The 19,253-nt window shown below is 39.0% G+C and overlaps 1 protein-coding gene across 7 annotated transcripts in view; it reads right to left on the bottom strand.

The window, feature by feature from the left end:
• Fsd1l (fibronectin type III and SPRY domain containing 1 like) overlaps window positions 1–19,253 on the bottom strand; it is a 67,235-nt gene that overhangs the window by 33,455 nt on the left and 14,527 nt on the right. For 6 of the 7 annotated variants that reach the window (XM_085839289.1, XM_029476077.2, XM_029476076.2 and 3 more), the window contains exons 2-6: window positions 18,339–18,434; window positions 17,623–17,754; window positions 13,569–13,670; window positions 7,752–7,774; window positions 3,870–3,991 (exon numbers count right to left, since the gene is read on the bottom strand). In XM_085839289.1, coding sequence (XP_085695415.1) covers window positions 3,870–3,991; window positions 7,752–7,774; window positions 13,569–13,670; window positions 17,623–17,754; window positions 18,339–18,434 — 475 coding nt within the window. Of the gene's footprint in view, window positions 1–3,869; window positions 3,992–7,751; window positions 7,775–13,568; window positions 13,671–17,622; window positions 17,755–18,338; window positions 18,435–19,253 lie in introns of those variants that run through there. The other variant, XM_085839290.1, reaches the window with a different exon arrangement.

Below are 19,253 nucleotides of genomic sequence, written 5' to 3' on the forward strand. Positions count from 1 at the left end.
CAAAGGTTTTAACAGATAACTCATCAAAGAAACAGCAGAGATTGAGTATGTGAACAGGCCCTCTACTTTAGATGTGACACAAATTACAACAGCCATGAAATGACACCGCAGTATCCTGGTGGCAAAATACGGAGCAAGACTAACCTATTCATTGCTGGTGGGAATGCAAAATCAGAGACTCTTTGGAAGACACTTGGGAGGTTTTCTACAAGACTAAGTACAATCTCATCACACTACCCAAAAACTACCAAAAGAAATCTTACATCTACGCAAAGATATATGTTTAAAACTATAGTCATAATTGCCAAAACTAAGAAGCAATTCAATTGTCCTTTAGTAGGCAAATATTTAAGTAAACTACATATGGACTAACAGGACTGGGTTTTTATTCAACACTTTAAGAGCTAGCAAGCCATGAAAAGAAATGAAAGACAATTAAAGTTCTTTACTAGGTGAAAGAATCGAATCTGTAAAGGCTACCAGTGAAAAGATTCCACTTCGGTGACTTTCCAGAAAAGGCCTTCGATGCAGAGTATGGCAGGATTAGACCACAAGGGAATCTCAATGTAAACTATGGACCATGAGATGATGACTTTTCACTGCAGTCTTCACATATAACAAATGCGCCACTCTGCTGTGGGATGTTGATAATGGGGGAAGGACTTTGGCTCTTATATAATTTTGATAATGTTCCACAACTCCTACTTGCTAGGAACCTAAAACTGATCTACAAAATAACACCTATATTCAAAATATTATAATAAACACACTGTAAGCTGGGCATGATACCTCATGACTTTAACCCTAGTGCTCCAGATACAAAGGCAGTCAAATATCTATGAGGTAAAGGCCAGATTGATCTACATGCAAGTCCTAAGGCAGCCAGGTCATCACAATGAGATCCTATTTCAATAACTCACTAGTTACCTAAATAATCAACTATAAGAAAGTATGTGTATTTATATAATCATGCAATGGTGAATCTAAGTAAAAGCTATCTATTAAAATATAACAGACACAAAGGAAATGATCTATATCTTTATAAATATATATTATATATAAGAAAAATCATATATATATATATATGATTACATAAAAAATATTTTCTGTGCTTGGCAAAAAAAAGACTATAAACTAATCTGATAGAAAAACTAAGGTGTCAAGGGTATATACCACATATGAGACAAAGGCCTACCCCTGTAAGCTGTCCTCTGCAAGCTACACACAATACCCTATTGTAAATAAAAATAAAAAATTCAGACTATCCAGCCATTCGTGAAACTGAAGTGGTCAACAAGAACCTCTCACATACTGTTACATAACAAAGCAAAAGTATTTAGCAGTATAGTATATATGTATGCCTCCATATTTGTACAGGTAGTAGAATAACACCAGATTTAATTAAAGGAATGGCCAACTTAGGGAAGCAAAATGTCCAAATACTGTCAGTTACATGATTGTGTTTATGATACGTGTTGGGCCATTTCCCATTTGTGATGCAGAAAGCAATAGCTACCTACGCTGGTTTCGCAAAGAAAGCTACTGTGCTGTGAGAAAGAGCAACTGGCATGTGTGCTCAGCGCTGCTCTGCCTGCCTTTCCTGGGCCTGCATTCCCTCTCCAGCACAGGGCTTTAGGAAGCTCTAACTGATCGCTTCTCGGCCTTTTGGCTAAGATTGAGTGTAGGAAGCTCTAACTGCTAAGTGGAGGGACTTCGTGGGACAGGTCTTCTCATTAGCTTGCTACCACTTCTTATTTCTTTCCCTGGGGTGGAAATTGTCAATGCTTTAATGCAAAGGGTAAAATTCTAGAGTCATACTGATAGTAAATAGTATACAGTCAATGAGACCCAAGATATTTTTAAAATTCTTTTCCATACATACTTTAGAAAGCGCCATTCTTAAAAAATTTTGAGATGTACTGCCAGCCTAAACTTAAGTCCCTACTCTAGTCCCTACAAGTGAACACTCACACTCCCTCTTTCTGTGGCAGTGCTGACTTGTGCACATGAGGCTGTGTTCTGCCTCTAAGTAGCGTCTCAAGCTCACAAGTGAACATGTGGGCACAAAGAGTAAGATCTCATTAACAAATAATCAGCAGAACTCTGATCTAAAACCTCAAGCTCTCAAAACTAAAAGAAGATCCAGTCTCTTCCCAAGGAAATTCTAAGTGTTAGAATGAACTAACCAAAGCATTTAAAGTATCTTGTATTTAGAAACTCTAAAAAATGTTTCCTTGCCTTTTGATATCAGTTGCATACCAACTGTGAGCCCTTTGAACTGAATGATAGCACAGATGTTCTTCAATTTGAAACAGGCTTGCAGTACACTAAGACAACCATAACTTGAAAGTATGGAAAAATAAGCTAGTCTATGGTGCATTGTAGTTTGCCCACACAGTATGCCCCACTGCATACCACTGGCTCTTTACAAGGCTCAGTGAAAACTGTGGCTTCCTGCTGCTGCCCTCCATCATAAGAGCATATCCCATCCAACTGCATACTGCCAACCTAGTGAAAGACCCAGATTTCAAATATGGTTTTTGCTGAATGTTTATCACTTTGCACCAGTTTAATACAGAAAACTACAAGTCAGATCTGCATAGGTCAGGAGTTACCTGTAGTCCTGAGTCTATACCCCTGCACAGACACCTTCCTCCTCTCAGATGCACTCCGTTCTTTCACCTTCCTTCTACATTCCTCCTCTACAGCTCATAATTTCTCCCATACATGTCAGTTCACCTACACTACCCGCACTGGGATCTCTTATAGCATTATTATAGTAGTCTCTATGACTAGGTTTAAATTCAGAGAAGAAATGGTTTTCTGCAATTAGTATTTCCTATTAAAAAACCAGCCAATCTAAAAAACAAGCAAGCAAACAAACAAAAAGCACAAATAAACTAACCCCACAAAAACATGTACGTGAAATTTCACTTCCAAATGGATTCTTGATTCCCCAAATCACCATTGCTTAAACAATTTTACATATCAACTGACAGAATTACTTGGTAATAAAAATAGTACTCAGCACTAAAAATACAAGATAGAATTCAAAGAACACTAACAAAAACCATCAGCTGGCTGTTATACTCAGACAAGTGATAATTTGTGAGTGAGTTTCACATGGTTAGACTAACTCTCTCATAAGACAATGTTACCAGACTACCATGGAGATAGTTCATGCTGAACGCCGAACGTAACAGCAACAAGATAGGCAGTATACATTCACCGCAGCTGAAATGAGTCCAGCTGCTGTTATAGCTGTGTTAGGAGACTCTATCCACGCAATACCTATGAAGCATTGAGAACATCAACACTGCAGCTCGTGTCTCTAGCTGCACATGAATCAGAAGATGGCCTAGTCGGCCATCAGTGGAAAGAGAGGCCCATTGGACTTGCAAACTTTATATGCCTCAGTACAGGGGAACGCCAGGGCCAAGAAGTGGGAGTGGGTAGGTAGGGGAGTAGGTGAGGGAGAGTGTGGGGGACTTTTGGGATAGCATTGGAAATGTAAAAGAAATAAATACCCAATAAAATTAAATATAAAAGAAAAGAAAAAAAAGATGTAGAAAATGAGTAAAGTTAGTTGACTTCTTAAGATCACACTGCAAAAATAACCCCAGCAAAATTCAAATCTATGCAGTCTAGCCTTGAGAGCAACTATTATTCTTTGCTAAAACAGCAACATGTGCTATGCCTTAATGTTGTTAAAGCTGCATTTGTACTACAAGAAAATAATTCTTTTCAATAAAAGCTACTTCTTGCTAAAGTAAAATATACTGTATTTCTTTAATATTTACATAATGTTCATTACAGAAAACTCTTACAAGAATTTTTATTTGAAAATTCCCATGTAACAATGCATTTACCTGGCAAAAACTTCAAAGTTTGCAGCATCTGTCTTTCCTGAGAGAAGTCCACCATTAAATGGGTCATGTTGTCACTGACTTTTGGTTTCAAAGAAAGACGAAAGGCTGAAGCCATTGTGACTCTATGGTAAACACAGACATACTTTTAAAAATAAATGAATGCAAAGTAACACATTTTATAAAGTTTATAAAACATTAAGATAAAAATTATTTCACTACGACTGTAGAAACTCTAATACAGGCAGTTAGCAAACTTGCTTTGTCTTTTGGAAACTGAATCAAATGCTGAAACTCCAGCCAGTTTTCTAAAATTCCATAGCTATCACAATAACCAATACCTAATACAACTAATCTCTACAAGGTCCCAATTCATCTGAAGCTCTGTGTACTCTCACTTCCCAGTACCTAGCCTTACTCATTTCCACCAAAGCATGAGCCTGTTTTAAGCCTTCTCCCGGGTACTGGTACAGCATGTCCTCTCAACAAAGGCAGCACCTGGCATTACATACTGCAATCTGCTGAAGACCACGGACAACAAAGGAGAGACCTGAGATCCTGAACAGTGAGTGCCACACCACCAAGATGCCACTCCCACCTACCAGCATCATCTGCATGGAAAGATGCTACGATGAGAAACAGCCTAGTGGACCTATGTGTCATAGAAAAAGAAGTGTTCAATAAGCACTCAGATAAATGTGAAGTAAAATACAAAATAAAGATCTAACCAAATCAGATGTTACTTTATCAAAAGTATGGGGTAAGTTCTTAGCAAAATCTGAAAATGAAAAGAAACTCATATGCTGATGTAAAAAGAAAATCCATTTAATCATGCCTCTGTTTGTAATTGCTTCCCCTTAGCTAACCAAATGAATGTTTTTCTCACACACAAAAAAGAAAATAAATGTATTTAAATAACTTGTTAATAAATTTCAATATTTTCATGTTACAGTAAATTTCTATAAATGTCACATTCAGTTCTGTAACATCCTTGGAGAGAGAAAGATACAGATGTCTACTCATCAATGTTCTCTTCCTAGGACACAGTGTGAGAGACAATATAAATAGAGCTACAGGAACAAAGGGACACCAGGGCTAGTCAACTGGACCTGCTATCAAGAGGTCAATCGGACGAAAGATGGCAAACTTGCTGATGTAAAACTGTTGCTATATTTAGTTATTTTATTTCATTAAAAAAAAGTGAAGTGATCCCTATAATATCATGAACAAGCAGAAATTACTTTAGCAAGAAGAAAGTGATACAGTGTAAATCAGTTCATGGGGAAGGCAGCTTACATGCCTGAATGCTTTAGAAACCAAATGTGCACTGCACACTTCGTATATACAGCACAAGCTGTTAGTTCTCACGGAATGAGAGCTTGACTGTACTGATAAACAGTCAGGACGAAGGCTCAGCTGTACATGCACAGCCCTGAGTATTTTTCTGACTTATGAGTTCCTAAAGCACTATACTGAGATGAGACAATTCATAGATGCTCAATAAATGGGTTTCAGCCTCACTGGTTTCTTTAAACCTAATGAACTAATTGCTTAATGAAAAAAGCTAAGGATTTGGGAATTTAAAATCTAAAACCAGTAAATCTACAAAAACTTGACATAATAAAAAAGGAACACAAAGAAAATAACGTCCTCCTCCTAATGCAGTAGAAATATCACTTACAATAGAAAAAATAAGAACAATTTCTAGTCAAAGTAAAAACTTATATGAATCTGCCAGGCAGTGGTGGCACACACCTTTAATCCCAGCATTTAGGAGGTAGAGGCAGGCTGATGTCTGAGTTTGAGGACAGCCTGGTCTATAGATCTAGTACCAAAACAGCCAGGGCTACACAGAGAAACCCTGTCTCAGAAAAACAAAAAACAAAAACAAACAAAAAAAAAACCAAGAGAACAATCAAGCAAGTAAGCAAGCAAACAAACAAACAAAAAAGTACATGAATAAAATCAATTCATATGTATAACAGTATTTTAAAAAAACTTGAATTAATTTTAAACTGATTATATTTAGACAAGTTAGCCTTACAGCCCAAACTAAAAATCTAAAATTGATAAGATAGTCTCAAACCATGCTATTTGTTATATTTTTATTCATTTGATTTTCCTAGATTATCTCTTATACTAGCAGCTGAATTAAAAGACCATTTCTTCCCAGTGTTATCATGGTCACCAGAAAATAATTACAAAACAGATGAGCACATTTAATCAAGTTAAAAAATAGGCTAAGGCCTAGAAATACCCTTCAGACAGGGAACAAATGCTCTGGTAGTCAAATGAACAAAGACAACAGTGTAGGCTTCAAACAAAACAAAGAAGAAACAGGGACTCTGATTCCCGTGATGTGGGGACACTGATGGGATCACGTGGAGAGGCTGACTGAGGAGGAGAGAAGCCATAAAAGCTGGCATTAAAATTAAATCCTGACTAACAAACCTGAACAGAGGGCACCAGAAGTAAAGATGAGAGCCGGGAAAGACCAGAAACAGAACCTTGAAACCAAGGAGAGATCTCTCTTAAGATTTTTTGGACAGCCCAAAACCTGGTTAGGATTTGATTTCTAGGCCAGAAAATTCGGGAAGCACAGCAGAATGTAACAGAAGAGCTGTAAGGAGAATAACCTAGCCTGGGTAAGAGAGAGTTGTTTCTGGCAAATCTCAGCAGACACATCTACCTTGTCAAAGACTTTCCTCTTATCCACTCCTCTCCTGCTACTCCATTCACTGAGTTCCCACAGATCTGACTACGTGAGACCTGAGGCAGGAAGAACTCAGGACTCAAGGCCAGCCTAGAAAACAGGGTGAGAATCCATCTCTTACAACAAGGAAACTCTAGTAAGCTTCCAATATCCAGCACTTATAAGAATGAACCACACCTTTAATCACGTCGTAATTTAAAATCTACAAACATGCACAATAGTTTTGCTTTGATTCTATGTAAATTTGCTCCATACCCTGCCCCAGACTCCCACCATCAAATAACCACAAAGAAACACAGTAAAGAAATTCTCCAAATTAACAGTAGACTCTGATTTTCACACCATCCATAATGAGCATTTCTGTGAATTTCCTGATAAAGAATAAAGTGATCTAGACTCGAAGAGACTCAAAAGTTGTGCCTGTCAGAGAATCTCACGATCCTGAGATAAAAAGCCTCAAGTTACAAACTACAGACAACGCTCAGTGAGTATTCATTCGTCAAGTCAGTGAACACAGTTCCCAGTGTTACCTCAGCCTCTTTTAACACACACATTTGTTCCAGCAAGTGCCAAATGCCCTGTTATGTTCCTGACTCTGCCAATGAGAAACACCTTTTAAGCCAAACTACATAACAATTTCCTTAAGTGTTTTCCTCAGTACAAAAACAAGATCGTGGAAGCAGGAGGAGCAGAAAGAGGTGGCACCAGAACAGCACAGGAGAACTCGAAGGTGTTAACCAGGACAGCAGCGAAGAGCTCCAGCAACTGAAGACACCGGGCAGCATCAGCCTTCTCTGACAACAAGATCCACTTAGATTGAAGAATAGCCGCAAAACTGCATCCCAGCAGGGTGCATTTTTAAGTCATTCAAAAACAGATCAATATTCAATACTAAACTAATTAAGAACTATTCTAAAAACTAAAGCTAACTATTATATTAAACCAGAAATGAAATTCTCTTAGAAATATGTAATTTCCACAACTTAAAATGTGACTTTAAAAAAGATTACCAGTTATTCTATGATATACAGTGCCCATTTTCTTTACTTTACACATAATAATTATTATATATTGTTATATTAATCAACAGAATTCTAAGAAAAATGGATTCTGAATTTCATTTCTGACTCCAATATTGACACTTAAAAAAAAAAGTAGGTTTTATACCATACCTATCCTTGATCTGTCTGGCAGCCTTGGAGCAAATCAGGGAGAAGAGAAAGAAGGTAGTTAGTGCTTTTCATGCAAGTTCAATGGCAGCGACATGCAAGAAAAGTTAGGATATAAACCCTGCAATAGATTAGTTCATATTCATCAAAAACATAAATTACAAGAAACCTATATAGTTCATGTAAGCTTGATAAAGTAATGTTAGGCCACAGTAGAATCCAGACCCCCATATCAATCACTGCAAAGTAGGAAAATTTAATGTTTGAACAAGTTTCATGGAACTATAACTGTGTTTTTTTAAACACAAGATTATCAAATATGCCTTCACTTTTATTCAGTCTGATATATTCTTCAACTAGATTTCCACACAACCCAATAGTTCTCATGCATATGAAAGTTTCCTTGCTAGCATACAAAACTAGACTATAACTCTAGAAGCCTGCGCTCCCAAGAATGAGTTCTAACAGTAGAGATGCAGACAAGGATAGATGAGAGAAACATCTCTTAAAGGGAAGGTTCACAGAAGCTATAAAATTACACATGCTGTACATATCTTCTGTTTTTGTTTTTAGAAAATGAAAATTCAAGTTTAGAAAGGGCTCAAGATCATTACCTGGTACTGTACAGTCATAGAACAACAATGAAAACACACAAAGCTGTTGCCTCTTTATATATGAATTAAATATAATATATACAACGAAAGATTTTCTTCCATGCTAACAAGCAGTTTGCAATTACAGCCCACAAAAATGGCAGTTTTGCTAGCATACATCCTGGTACATGGTTGAATATAAATTAAATGTATAAAACATTGCTTCTGTTTCTTCTTTCAATCCTAGCATTGTCTCTACTTCCTAATGGCCATTTTTATACCCAGCCTCAACTATTCAGGTCTGAGTGTCATTCTAAACAAAAGAACAGAGGTGTGAAATAGATTGTAACATGCTCCAGCTCCAGCATTACAAGGAATCAACACTTTGACCTTGGGTATTAATTATTTTACTTCTCTACTATGGGATTTGGGTTCTTAATGCTTGTAAGAACAAAAAGGCCTCTTTCAAGGTCCTCATACTACAGCCAACCCAACGTGGTAGCTTTCTGATCTCCTTAGGTCATAAGCCTTGTTTGGCACAGTCCCTTTTATAAGGATGTTACATTAGTCAGCTATTACACTGCTTTTGAAAAATACTGCCATGGCAGCTGGAACTGAAATGGTTGTCATATAGATGTGAAATTCGGAAAGGAAGAGGACTCTCCTCTGTACCCAACACTTCTTTACATACAGAGGAAGCTTCTGTCATTACCCCTTCACTTCTTTCTTCCTTCACTTAGCAGAGCATGATACCAGATTATGAGTTTTAAAGGCATTAACTCAGTGCCTCTTACTTTTCTCAGAAGTCTGCTTGTCTACAGAGAATATATATTGTGTTCTTCTTCCTCTGTGCTGTTAAGTGTCACTAAAACAGCCTTCTCCACCCGCAGTGATCTGAAACCTCTGCTGAGCAGACCTGGGTGGGTAAATTAATTCCAGGCTTAGTCAGTCTGCCTACCGACATAACCAAACTCCCCAGTACAGAGCAGGATTTGGGATCTTCTCAGCTTTCCTGCTTTCTCTTATTTCCTGATGGCTCTGAACTCCCAGTCTCCTTCATATGACCCAGCGATAGGAAGACCACTACTGACTCAGCTTCTGTACATCATGTCAGATATCATACTGTGTGTGAAGACAACAGAAAAGGAACAAATGAGAAAGCAGACAGCCTAGGAAAAACCGCTACCCCATGTGTTCACAGACAGTACACATTGAACATTCTGTCCTCTGATTTAGATTCACATTTTATTTTACATGCACCTGTAGATGTAGAAGATGAGAAATTATCCTCTACAAGAATCTAGAATGGCCCAACTTTATGAAGTATCTTTAAATAGAGAATAAATTATATTTTTCTAGAAATTCTTCTCCCAAAGATAGCCATCTAAAAAATACACTTTACCATATACTTTCATTCTTCTGCTTAAAGTTCAAAAGTGATAATTTTAAATTTTTATATCTCTGAAATACTAAGCCTAGAATTTTCCAGAATTCTGCTCTATTATATTTACCTTCATCTGTGTGACTCTGCCGGGTGAGAGCTTGGCTTCCTCTGGGGCTATGGTGCGGTGCAGTACTGGAAAGCCTCCAGGAAGCATTGATATTTCTATTAACTAAATCCCACTTGCCAACATGGCATGTCTGTGTTTGGGTTGGAGATGGCCTCTCCTTCCTCTAATGTGTCTCATTTTCTCCTCCCTTCATCAGTTAACTTTCTTGTTTTGTTTTCTGAGACAGTTTCATACTATATCAAGACTGGCCTCAAACCCACAGCAATCCTCCTGCTTCAGCTTCTCAAGTACTGGGACGACAGGCCCAGACTAGCACACCTAGCCTCTGATTTTTAAATTAATAATCACAATCCTTTATATATCAGGGTTACGAACTTGTCATCCTAGGCCAAAATTACTTAAGTAGAACTACAAGAGGAGTGATTACAAATAATTATTCATAATTACTAACTAAGTATAAACAAAAACAAACTGGATCTTTGCCTAACCTGTTCTTAATCTGCAAAGAAGAGATACAGAAATCATTGTAAATTTATCCAGCATTTTGACTACCTTATTGCTTCTATACTTTAAACACCTAGGGGCTGTGGGTGTTGCTCAGTTGGTAAAGTGCTTGCTAGCATGCATACTGCCCTAAGTCTGAGCTCCAGCAGCTTAAACTGAGCATGATGGTGTGTGTCTGTAATCCCAGCCCTCAGGCAGCGGAGTCAGAAGGATTGGGAGGTCAAGGCCATCTTCAGCTATGGAGTAAATTAGAGATACTTCGGGATACACATAAAACCCTGTCTCAAAACAGGCAAACATGAACAACAGTAAGACAAGGCTGTCTTCCTAAGAATTTACAGAACAGTTCTTTTGATGGCTGAGATAATGTTAGGCTGTTTGGCAGTATTCAGAAACATCACAGTAATGCTGGATTTCCTGACTGAGGTTGTCAATATGGAACCACCGTCAAACCAAGATTACATTTACACACGCTTCATTGTCAGGACTGTAGGTAACCTGGAGTACTTTTCCCCAAATAATTTTGCTTCCTGAGCCACAAGGCCCATGTCAAACCCACTTTCATGGCAGTGCCTTTGCTAAGGACACCAGAGTTGTCTGTCTGTGGTAGGAAGAACTGATGCTTTCTCACAACGAGTCTGGAAAGCAAAGGGTGGTTCTCAGCTCGGTGCGGATGTGTGTGGATGTGTGCGGATGTGCCCTTTATGTAGCTGGCCTCTCCCTTCAGTGCTTTGCCTTGTGCCAGTTCAAATAACTCTTAATCCTCTGCTTCCCTCCGTGGGCACGTGGGCTTCCTTGTCTCAGAGGTGGGCCCTGCTCCCTGCAGAGCCTTCTAACTGCTCTGCCCTTTGCTTTCCACATATCCTGCTAGTCAACTTTCTTTGTATTTTCCCGCCTGGCTGCTCAGGTCAGATCAATCTTTATTTTTTCTTCTTTAAATATTCATGAACCTGGGATTTCTTTTTTTTATGTAAATCCAAAAGATAACCCATACCTTTTATGGTATAATTCAAAGTATTCATTTTGTGGCATGTGGCATCATAGGTCATAAGATACAGACTCCAGGATGTGAGGTCCCTAATGCTTGAATCTCCGGGACCTACTATCTCTGACAAAGACATTTTCTTCCTAATATCCCCTCCCCTGACAGGATGAGAAAAATGAAGAAAAAAAAGAGGTATCTCAAAATCTCAAAATGTTCTTTTTTCTTTAAGCAAAAATATTAACCTTGCCATGTAAGGAATCAGAGGGAAGTGAGTCTCTGTGAGCTTTAGGACACCCTGGTTTACAGAGCGAAGTCCCAGGCCAGTCTGAGCTGCAATAGGAAAAAGCTTGTCTTTTTTTTTTTTTAAAGACATTTGGAAAAGAACTAGGTACATATTCTCTCTCTCTCTCTCTCTCTCTCTCTCTCTCTCTCTATATATATATATATATATATATATATATATATATATATATATATATATATATGCTTGCGTATTCAATCTTTTTCCTAAAAGTATTTTTCAAAACATATGATCAGGGCTGGAAGAGATGACTCGATGGTAAATAAAGAGCACTTGCTGTTTCTTCAGAGGACCTGGGTTCAGTTCCCAGCACCCACAGGTGTTTTACAACCCCTGTAACTCCAGTGCAGACATCTGATGCCCTCTTCTAGCCTCTGAGGGTACAGGACACGTACACATACATATATGCAAGCAAAACCTTCATACACTTAAAACAAACGCATGGTCACCTAAAAGTAACTAGCCTGAAACTAACGTAAGCACAGCACTCCTTACGGCTTCTCTACAGCCAGACACAGCTGGACCGTAGCAGACTACATCTCTGGGAGACACCAACACTCAAATGAAAGGTACAGGTCTACTGTAAGGTATGGCTAGTGAGTACTTCATTTATTTATAGTTGTCAGAGGTAAAGTTTGCTTCTGTCAAAGTCCCTCTTTTCCCGGTATTCCTGACCAGCCTAAAGAAGGAATTTCTCCCCACCTCAGTCTGCAGGGTATTATTGACTGAGCTCCCTGTCTCATTTGCTCTTCTCAATGCTCAAGACACTGTCACACCCTGAGCAGTATTCCAGGGGCAAGCTATTGTGAGTGAGAAAAAGGAAATAAGCCCCATTTTCTCTTTTCATCTGTGATCAAATGCAGAAGACATTGTTCCCCTTTCGCAGTACCCTGGAGCTATTATTCCATTGCGAGGACTCATGGGTAGGAAATCACTCTTTCCCTTTTAATCTGACAACTGATTGAAGGAGCTGGATAATTATATACTGACTTGGAATTGTTCTGGCCAGTTCTTTTCACTGAAAGAGTTCAAGGTTTGAATTCAGGGTAAGAGAGGAATTTGAATTTTGACAAAAGGATACAAGCACTGTTCTGCAGGCCAATACTAGTGATGGAGTAACCAGAGTTGGTAGAATCCTGGCTATTTCCCTAATGATTTTACATACCTGATATTTACCTGGCTAATTTATCTTTATCTCACCTGAACTTTTCACATATATTTACTATCAACCAAACTTCTAATATCCAAAAAATAAGGTGAAGTATAGTCCAGAATTCTACCACATTTGTGCTGTTTTTACTGTTCACTTTCAGATCATCTGATCTGATAAATGGAGGCCTTTCAAATCCAGATCTCATGCTAGGAACAGGAACATGACAGTTTAAATAGTAGAATTTGAAGATAAAGAAGTATGAAAAGAATCACTGTATGGTTTTGCCAAAGCCTATTTTTTGTTGTTGTTTCCAATTATATTAGCCCAACTTAAGGACTTTAATATGGTATGTTTAAAAATAGTGTGACTAAAAGAATTGTTTTCCCCAGATTTATAAAAATTCACCACTACCTACAATTATACTTCAAGGTTATCCACATTATTTTGTCAGTAAGCAAGCATTTGAAGTAGGCCTATAGAAACTTATGACCTGGCTCAGATATTGAAGAGCAGCTAAAACAAACTGCCCATAAGCATGTGAAAATGTAGCTTATTTAAACTGAACATTAAAGAAAAACAGAATTAAAATAATCAATTCGTGACCCCAACCACAAGTAGATGCTTTAAATAAGTGAACATCTTGTATTTTATTTATCAAACACCCCAAGCTCTTTACAGCATCAGAAATGACAAAATACTTTTTAAAATACTCCTTCAGTATACTAGGATAGGGTTTTCTATTTGTTTGTTCGTTTACTTTTTGTTTTGTTTACCTTTGAAAATTCTTCCGGTTCTTTAATATCTAATGACCTTGTTGCAAATTCTAGTAGTTCCTCAGAGTTCTCCAGGGCATTGTTACATTGACTAAGCTGACTCTAGGGGAGAAGCACAAGATCCAGGTTATCACAGGCTGCACTTTCCTACAGCCAATCTTAAATATATGCCATAATAAATTTAAATAATTGGATGAATATGCAAGCCATGGAGCTACTGAAGAAAGATAATTACCATCAGTTATATACATGACTAAACTGCCTCTTTTCCTATAATTTATCATCAACAGCTTAACCAGGGCTGGCAGGATGGCTAGGTGGATTTGTGGTCCAAGTCTCATGCTGTGAGTGTGTCCCACAGTGGAAGGAAAGAAGTGACTTGAAAAAGTTGCCATCTGATCCACGTGTGCGTGTGCGCGCGCGCCCGCGCACACACACACACACACACCCTGCACCCATCTCGCACTTACATATGTTCACATGTAAATATTTTTAAAACCTAATTACATGAAAAAAATGAGTACAAAAGGAAAAATAAAGCAATTATAAGCAAGTGAGATGAAATTAACTTAAAGGTTCTTAGAGTAGACAGAAAACTATAATATGTATTAATATATCTACTTACAGAAAGCAACTCTCTGTAATAAAGACTGAAATTCTTGATAATGTTTATTTAACTTAAGCTTGTGAATCAAGTTAGCACAGTCAGAATTCCACTTACCCATGACTCGAGTATTAAAACTTATCTTAAATCATAATTTATAGAAAACAATGAAAACAACCAAGAGTGAAAAGGCAAATACAGAATAGGAGAAAATATTGCCAAGTCATATCTGTCAAAGGTTACTATCCAGCGCTCAGGACTAGGTGTGAAGCCAAGTCATATCTGTCAAAGGTTACTATCCAGCGCTCAGGACTAGGTGTGAAGCCAAGTCATATCTGTCAAAGGTTACTATCCAGCGCTCAGGACTAGGTGTGATTGCCAAGTCATATCTGTCAAAGGTTACTATCCAGCACTCAGGACTAGGTGTGATTGCCAAGTCATATCTGTCAAAGGTTACTATCCAGCGCTCAGGACTAGGTGTGAAGCCAAGTCATATCTGTCAAAGGTTACTATCCAGTGCTCAGGACTAGGTGTGATTGCCAAGTCATATCTGTCAAAGGTTACTATCCAGCGCTCAGGACTAGGTGTGATTGCCAAGTCATATCTGTCAAAGGTTACTATCCAGCGCTCAGGACTAGGTGTGAAGCCAAGTCATATCTGTCAAAGGTTACTATCCAGCGCTCAGGACTAGGTGTGATTGCCAAGTCATATCTGTCAAAGGTTACTATCCAGCGCTCAGGACTAGGTGTGAAGCCAAGTCATATCTGTCAAAGGTTACTATCCAGCGCTCAGGACTAGGTGTGAAGCCAAGTCATATCTGTCAAAGGTTACTATCCAGCGCTCAGGACTAGGTGTGATTGCCAAGTCATATCTGTCAAAGGTTACTATCCAGCGCTCAGGACTAGGTGTGAAGCCAAGTCATATCTGTCAAAGGTTACTATCCAGCGCTCAGGACTAGGTGTGAAGCCAAGTCATATCTGTCAAAGGTTACTATCCAGCGCTCAGGACTAGGTGTGAAGCCAAGTCATATCTGTCAAAGGTTACTATCCAGCGCTCAGGACTAGGTGTGATTGCCAAGTCATATCTGTCAAAGGTTACTATCCAGCACTCAGGACTAGGTGTGATTGCCAAGTCATATCTGTCAAAGGTTACTATCCAGCGCTCAGGACTAGGTGTGAAGCCAAGTCATATCTGTCAAAGGTTACTATCCAGTGCTCAGGACTAGGTGTGATTGCCAAGTCATATCTGTCAAAGGTTACTATCCAGCGCTCAGGACTAGGTGTGATTGCCAAGTCATATCTGTCAAAGGTTACTATCCAGCGCTCAGGACTAGGTGTGAAGCCAAGTCATATCTGTCAAAGGTTACTATCCAGTGCTCAGGACTAGGTGTGATTGCCAAGTCATATCTGTCAAAGGTTACTATCCAGCGCTCAGGACTAGGTGTGATTGCCAAGTCATATCTGTCAAAGGTTACTATCCAGCGCTCAGGACTAGGTGTGAAGCCAAGTCATATCTGTCAAAGGTTACTATCCAGCGCTCAGGACTAGGTGTGATTGCCAAGTCATATCTGTCAAAGGTTACTATCCAGCGCTCAGGACTAGGTGTGAAGCCAAGTCATATCTGTCAAAGGTTACTATCCAGCGCTCAGGACTAGGTGTGAAGCCAAGTCATATCTGTCAAAGGTTACTATCCAGCGCTAAGGACTAGGTGTGAAGCCAAGTCATATCTGTCAAAGGTTACTATCCAGCGCTCAGGACTAGGTGTGAAGCCAAGTCATATCTGTCAAAGGTTACTATCCAGTGCTCAGGACTAGGTGTGATTGCCAAGTCATATCTGTCAAAGGTTACTATCCAGTGCTCAGGACTAGGTGTGATTGCCAAGTCATATCTGTCAAAGGTTACTATCCAGCGCTCAGGACTAGGTGTGAAGCCAAGTCATATCTGTCAAAGGTTACTATCCAGTGCTCAGGACTAGGTGTGATTGCCAAGTCATATCTGTCAAAGGTTACTATCCAGCGCTCAGGACTAGGTGTGATTGCCAAGTCATATCTGTCAAAGGTTACTATCCAGCGCTCAGGACTAGGTGTGATTGCCAAGTCATATCTGTCAAAGGTTACTATCCAGTGCTCAGGACTAGGTGTGAAGCCAAGTCATATCTGTCAAAGGTTACTATCCAGTGCTCAGGATTAGGTGTGAAGCCAAGCAGAGCATGTGCTTAACACATACATGACCCTGGCTGGATTCAAAATCCCGGTACAGCCATGCTAAAAACAAAAATAAAAATACAGCTAGAATGCATAAAGAAAGCCTGTAACTTTAAAACAATAAATAAGTTATTTAATAAACAGAAAAACGAGTAAAAATTTCTTCAAGGAAAATATATAGACATTAACAAGTGCATAAAAACTGTTCCATCTCTCTCTCTGGTCACTAGAGAAATGGAAATCAAAACCATATCAAAAATATAGATTTATATCTAAGCACAGTAGTACATGCCTTTAATACTAGCACTCAGGAGGCAGAGGCAAATGGATCTCTGTTAGTTCAAGGCCAGCCTGGTCTACAAGTGAAATCCAGTATAGCTAGATCTACATAGCAAGACCCTGTCTCCAAAAGAAAAAAAAACAACCAAATAAACAACAACAAAAAATGATTCATAGCCTTTACGATGTCTGCCACCAAAACAAAAAAAAAACAGCAGGAGGCAAATGCTGATAAGGATGAGCGACTGGAATCGTTGTGCACAGCTGGTGGGATATCAAATAGTTCGGGCAGTGAGGAACGGGGAGGGTGAGGCACCTCAGAAAATGAAAAGTGTGGCTGCCACGTGGTCAGCACACTGCCAGCTGAAAGAATGGAAAGGAGTGTGTCTTCCTTCAGGTGTATCTGCCCGTCCACACTCAGCGCAGCACTACTCACAATGCATATGGAGAACGGGCAGCGGTGGCATGGCTCAGAGGCCACACAGAACAGGCAGTGATGGTGTGGCTTATAAAAATGTTACTCAGCCATTAGGAAGGCCCGGCTTGTGCAAGAGCAAGGACAGACCTTGGGAACATTATGCTACAGCTGCAATGGCGGCTAAGGACAAACGCTGCACAATTCCACTTGCATGAGACATCTATGGAATCAAAATAATGGAGCACACGGTACAGTTGCCAGGAGCAGAAAGGGGCAAATGAGGACTGATAGTTTAGGGGTGAAGAGTTTCAGCCTTGAGATAAAGACACAAAAGATCCCGAGTTCTGCTAGGCAACAGTATGGAGCAACAAGCTCTATCTGACGAGGGCAAACAGTAAATTTGTTATTTTTAACCATAACTTTTAAAAATATTAAAAGATATTTGTGACCCAAGACAAGGTAAACACCACCCTGACAAGACTTATCTCTGCCTCAAAACCTCAAGCCTGAAGCCGAAGCCACGGTCATGCAGCTGCACGCCTCGCCTCACCTGTAACTCCTGGGACTTGCGCACTTGCTCCTGCTTGATGGTGCTAATCATGCTTTCCTTTACATCATCCAATATAGAGTATAAGCTATCAAATTCTTCATCTAACTCTGAAAGTATGTTGGAAGAATTTTCCTGTTTTTAAAAACAAAATGAATATTTTATTGCAGAGTCATAAAGCATATAAAAACTAAATACATAAGCAAATGAATAGATTCATATCATAAACTACCTTACCCTAACGGAGTGGTTCTCAACCTTCCTAATGCTGTGACCCTTTAATACAATGTCTCATGGTGATCTGGAATCATAAATTATTTTGTTGCTACTCGATATCTGTAACTGTGTTACTGATATTAATAGTAATGTAAATATCTGATATTCATCTATTTCTTTAAGCAAGCCCTATCATTGGCATCTGCCTCACTATGTACAGTAAAAGAAATAGTTTGTTCTCCACTACTTTGCTTTTAATTGGCATTGGTAAACAGAAATGAGCAAGACCTTACTGCTTGCTTATAAACATGATGTCAGATGTCCCGGCCGCAACACTTGCTTTCCTTGTGTAGAATGCAGGGAGGACACAGGAAGCTAGTTTACTATTCTGTCCTTCTAAGGCACAGCTGCATTACATCATACTCTGAAGTCCACAGTGTTATTTATATAGATATTACTTAGCAATTATTCGACTATACAATTTTTGATAAAAATATTCATACCTGAACTCCTTTCAGTGTGTGATTTAGTGTATCAATGAAGTTCTGAATCTCATCATTCTTATTTGCCAGAGTTGAAATGATTCTTTGTAGAGCTTCCTAGGATTTAAAACAAAGTATTATCTTCTCAGAAAAGAAAACTTTAAGTCCCCTAACAAGCACTCTCTAGAGAAAGCTACAGAAGAGCGCATTGCATAAGACACAGGCTTCATGTAAAGCTCCTCTTTGTCGTCTCAAAGCCTGCGAGTGCACAGGACGGGTCATGCACCTGTCCTATTTAAACCATGTCACCTCTAGTACACAACACCACCCCCTCAATACAGGGTACACTGAAAATAATCAACATAGCCTTGGCTGGCCTAGAACTCACTTTGTAGACCAGGCTGGCCTCCAGCTGAAAGAAACCTGCCTGCCTCTGCCTCCCAGCAGCTAGGAGTAAAGGCGTGTGCCACCAGGCATGGCTTTATTTCATATCAACAGTATTATTTTAAACCAAACACAGCCATGATGCTAAAGCAAATAGGAGCTTTTAATACTGTATCAGGGCACGAAGAATAAAGGTGAGAAGATTGAAAGCCAATATATTTGTTTACAAAAATAAAAATAGAAATTTTAGAAATATGAAGGGCTAAGCTGCAAATCTGCAACCAGAGTGGTATTAATTACTTGACCACATGAAGCTCTCCAGGATGGCCACTCACTGCCCAACACTAATAATCACTGTCCAGAAATGTGGGGCCACTGCAAGGAAATCAAGTTACTGCTCACGTCTCAGGCTTTTCTTATTGGAGTACATTAATTGTACAAAATAATGGGCGTCAGCATGTCATTTTCAGATATGTATGTGATATAATTTGATGATATCGTCCCATTTAGTTAATTTGAATGTATAGAGGTATGTGTGACCTGTATTGACAT

The sequence above is a fragment of the Mus caroli genome, unplaced genomic scaffold, assembly GCF_978045245.1.
Source record: "Mus caroli unplaced genomic scaffold, Mus_caroli_1 scaffold_6, whole genome shotgun sequence".
Taxonomy (NCBI): domain Eukaryota; kingdom Metazoa; phylum Chordata; class Mammalia; order Rodentia; family Muridae; genus Mus; species Mus caroli.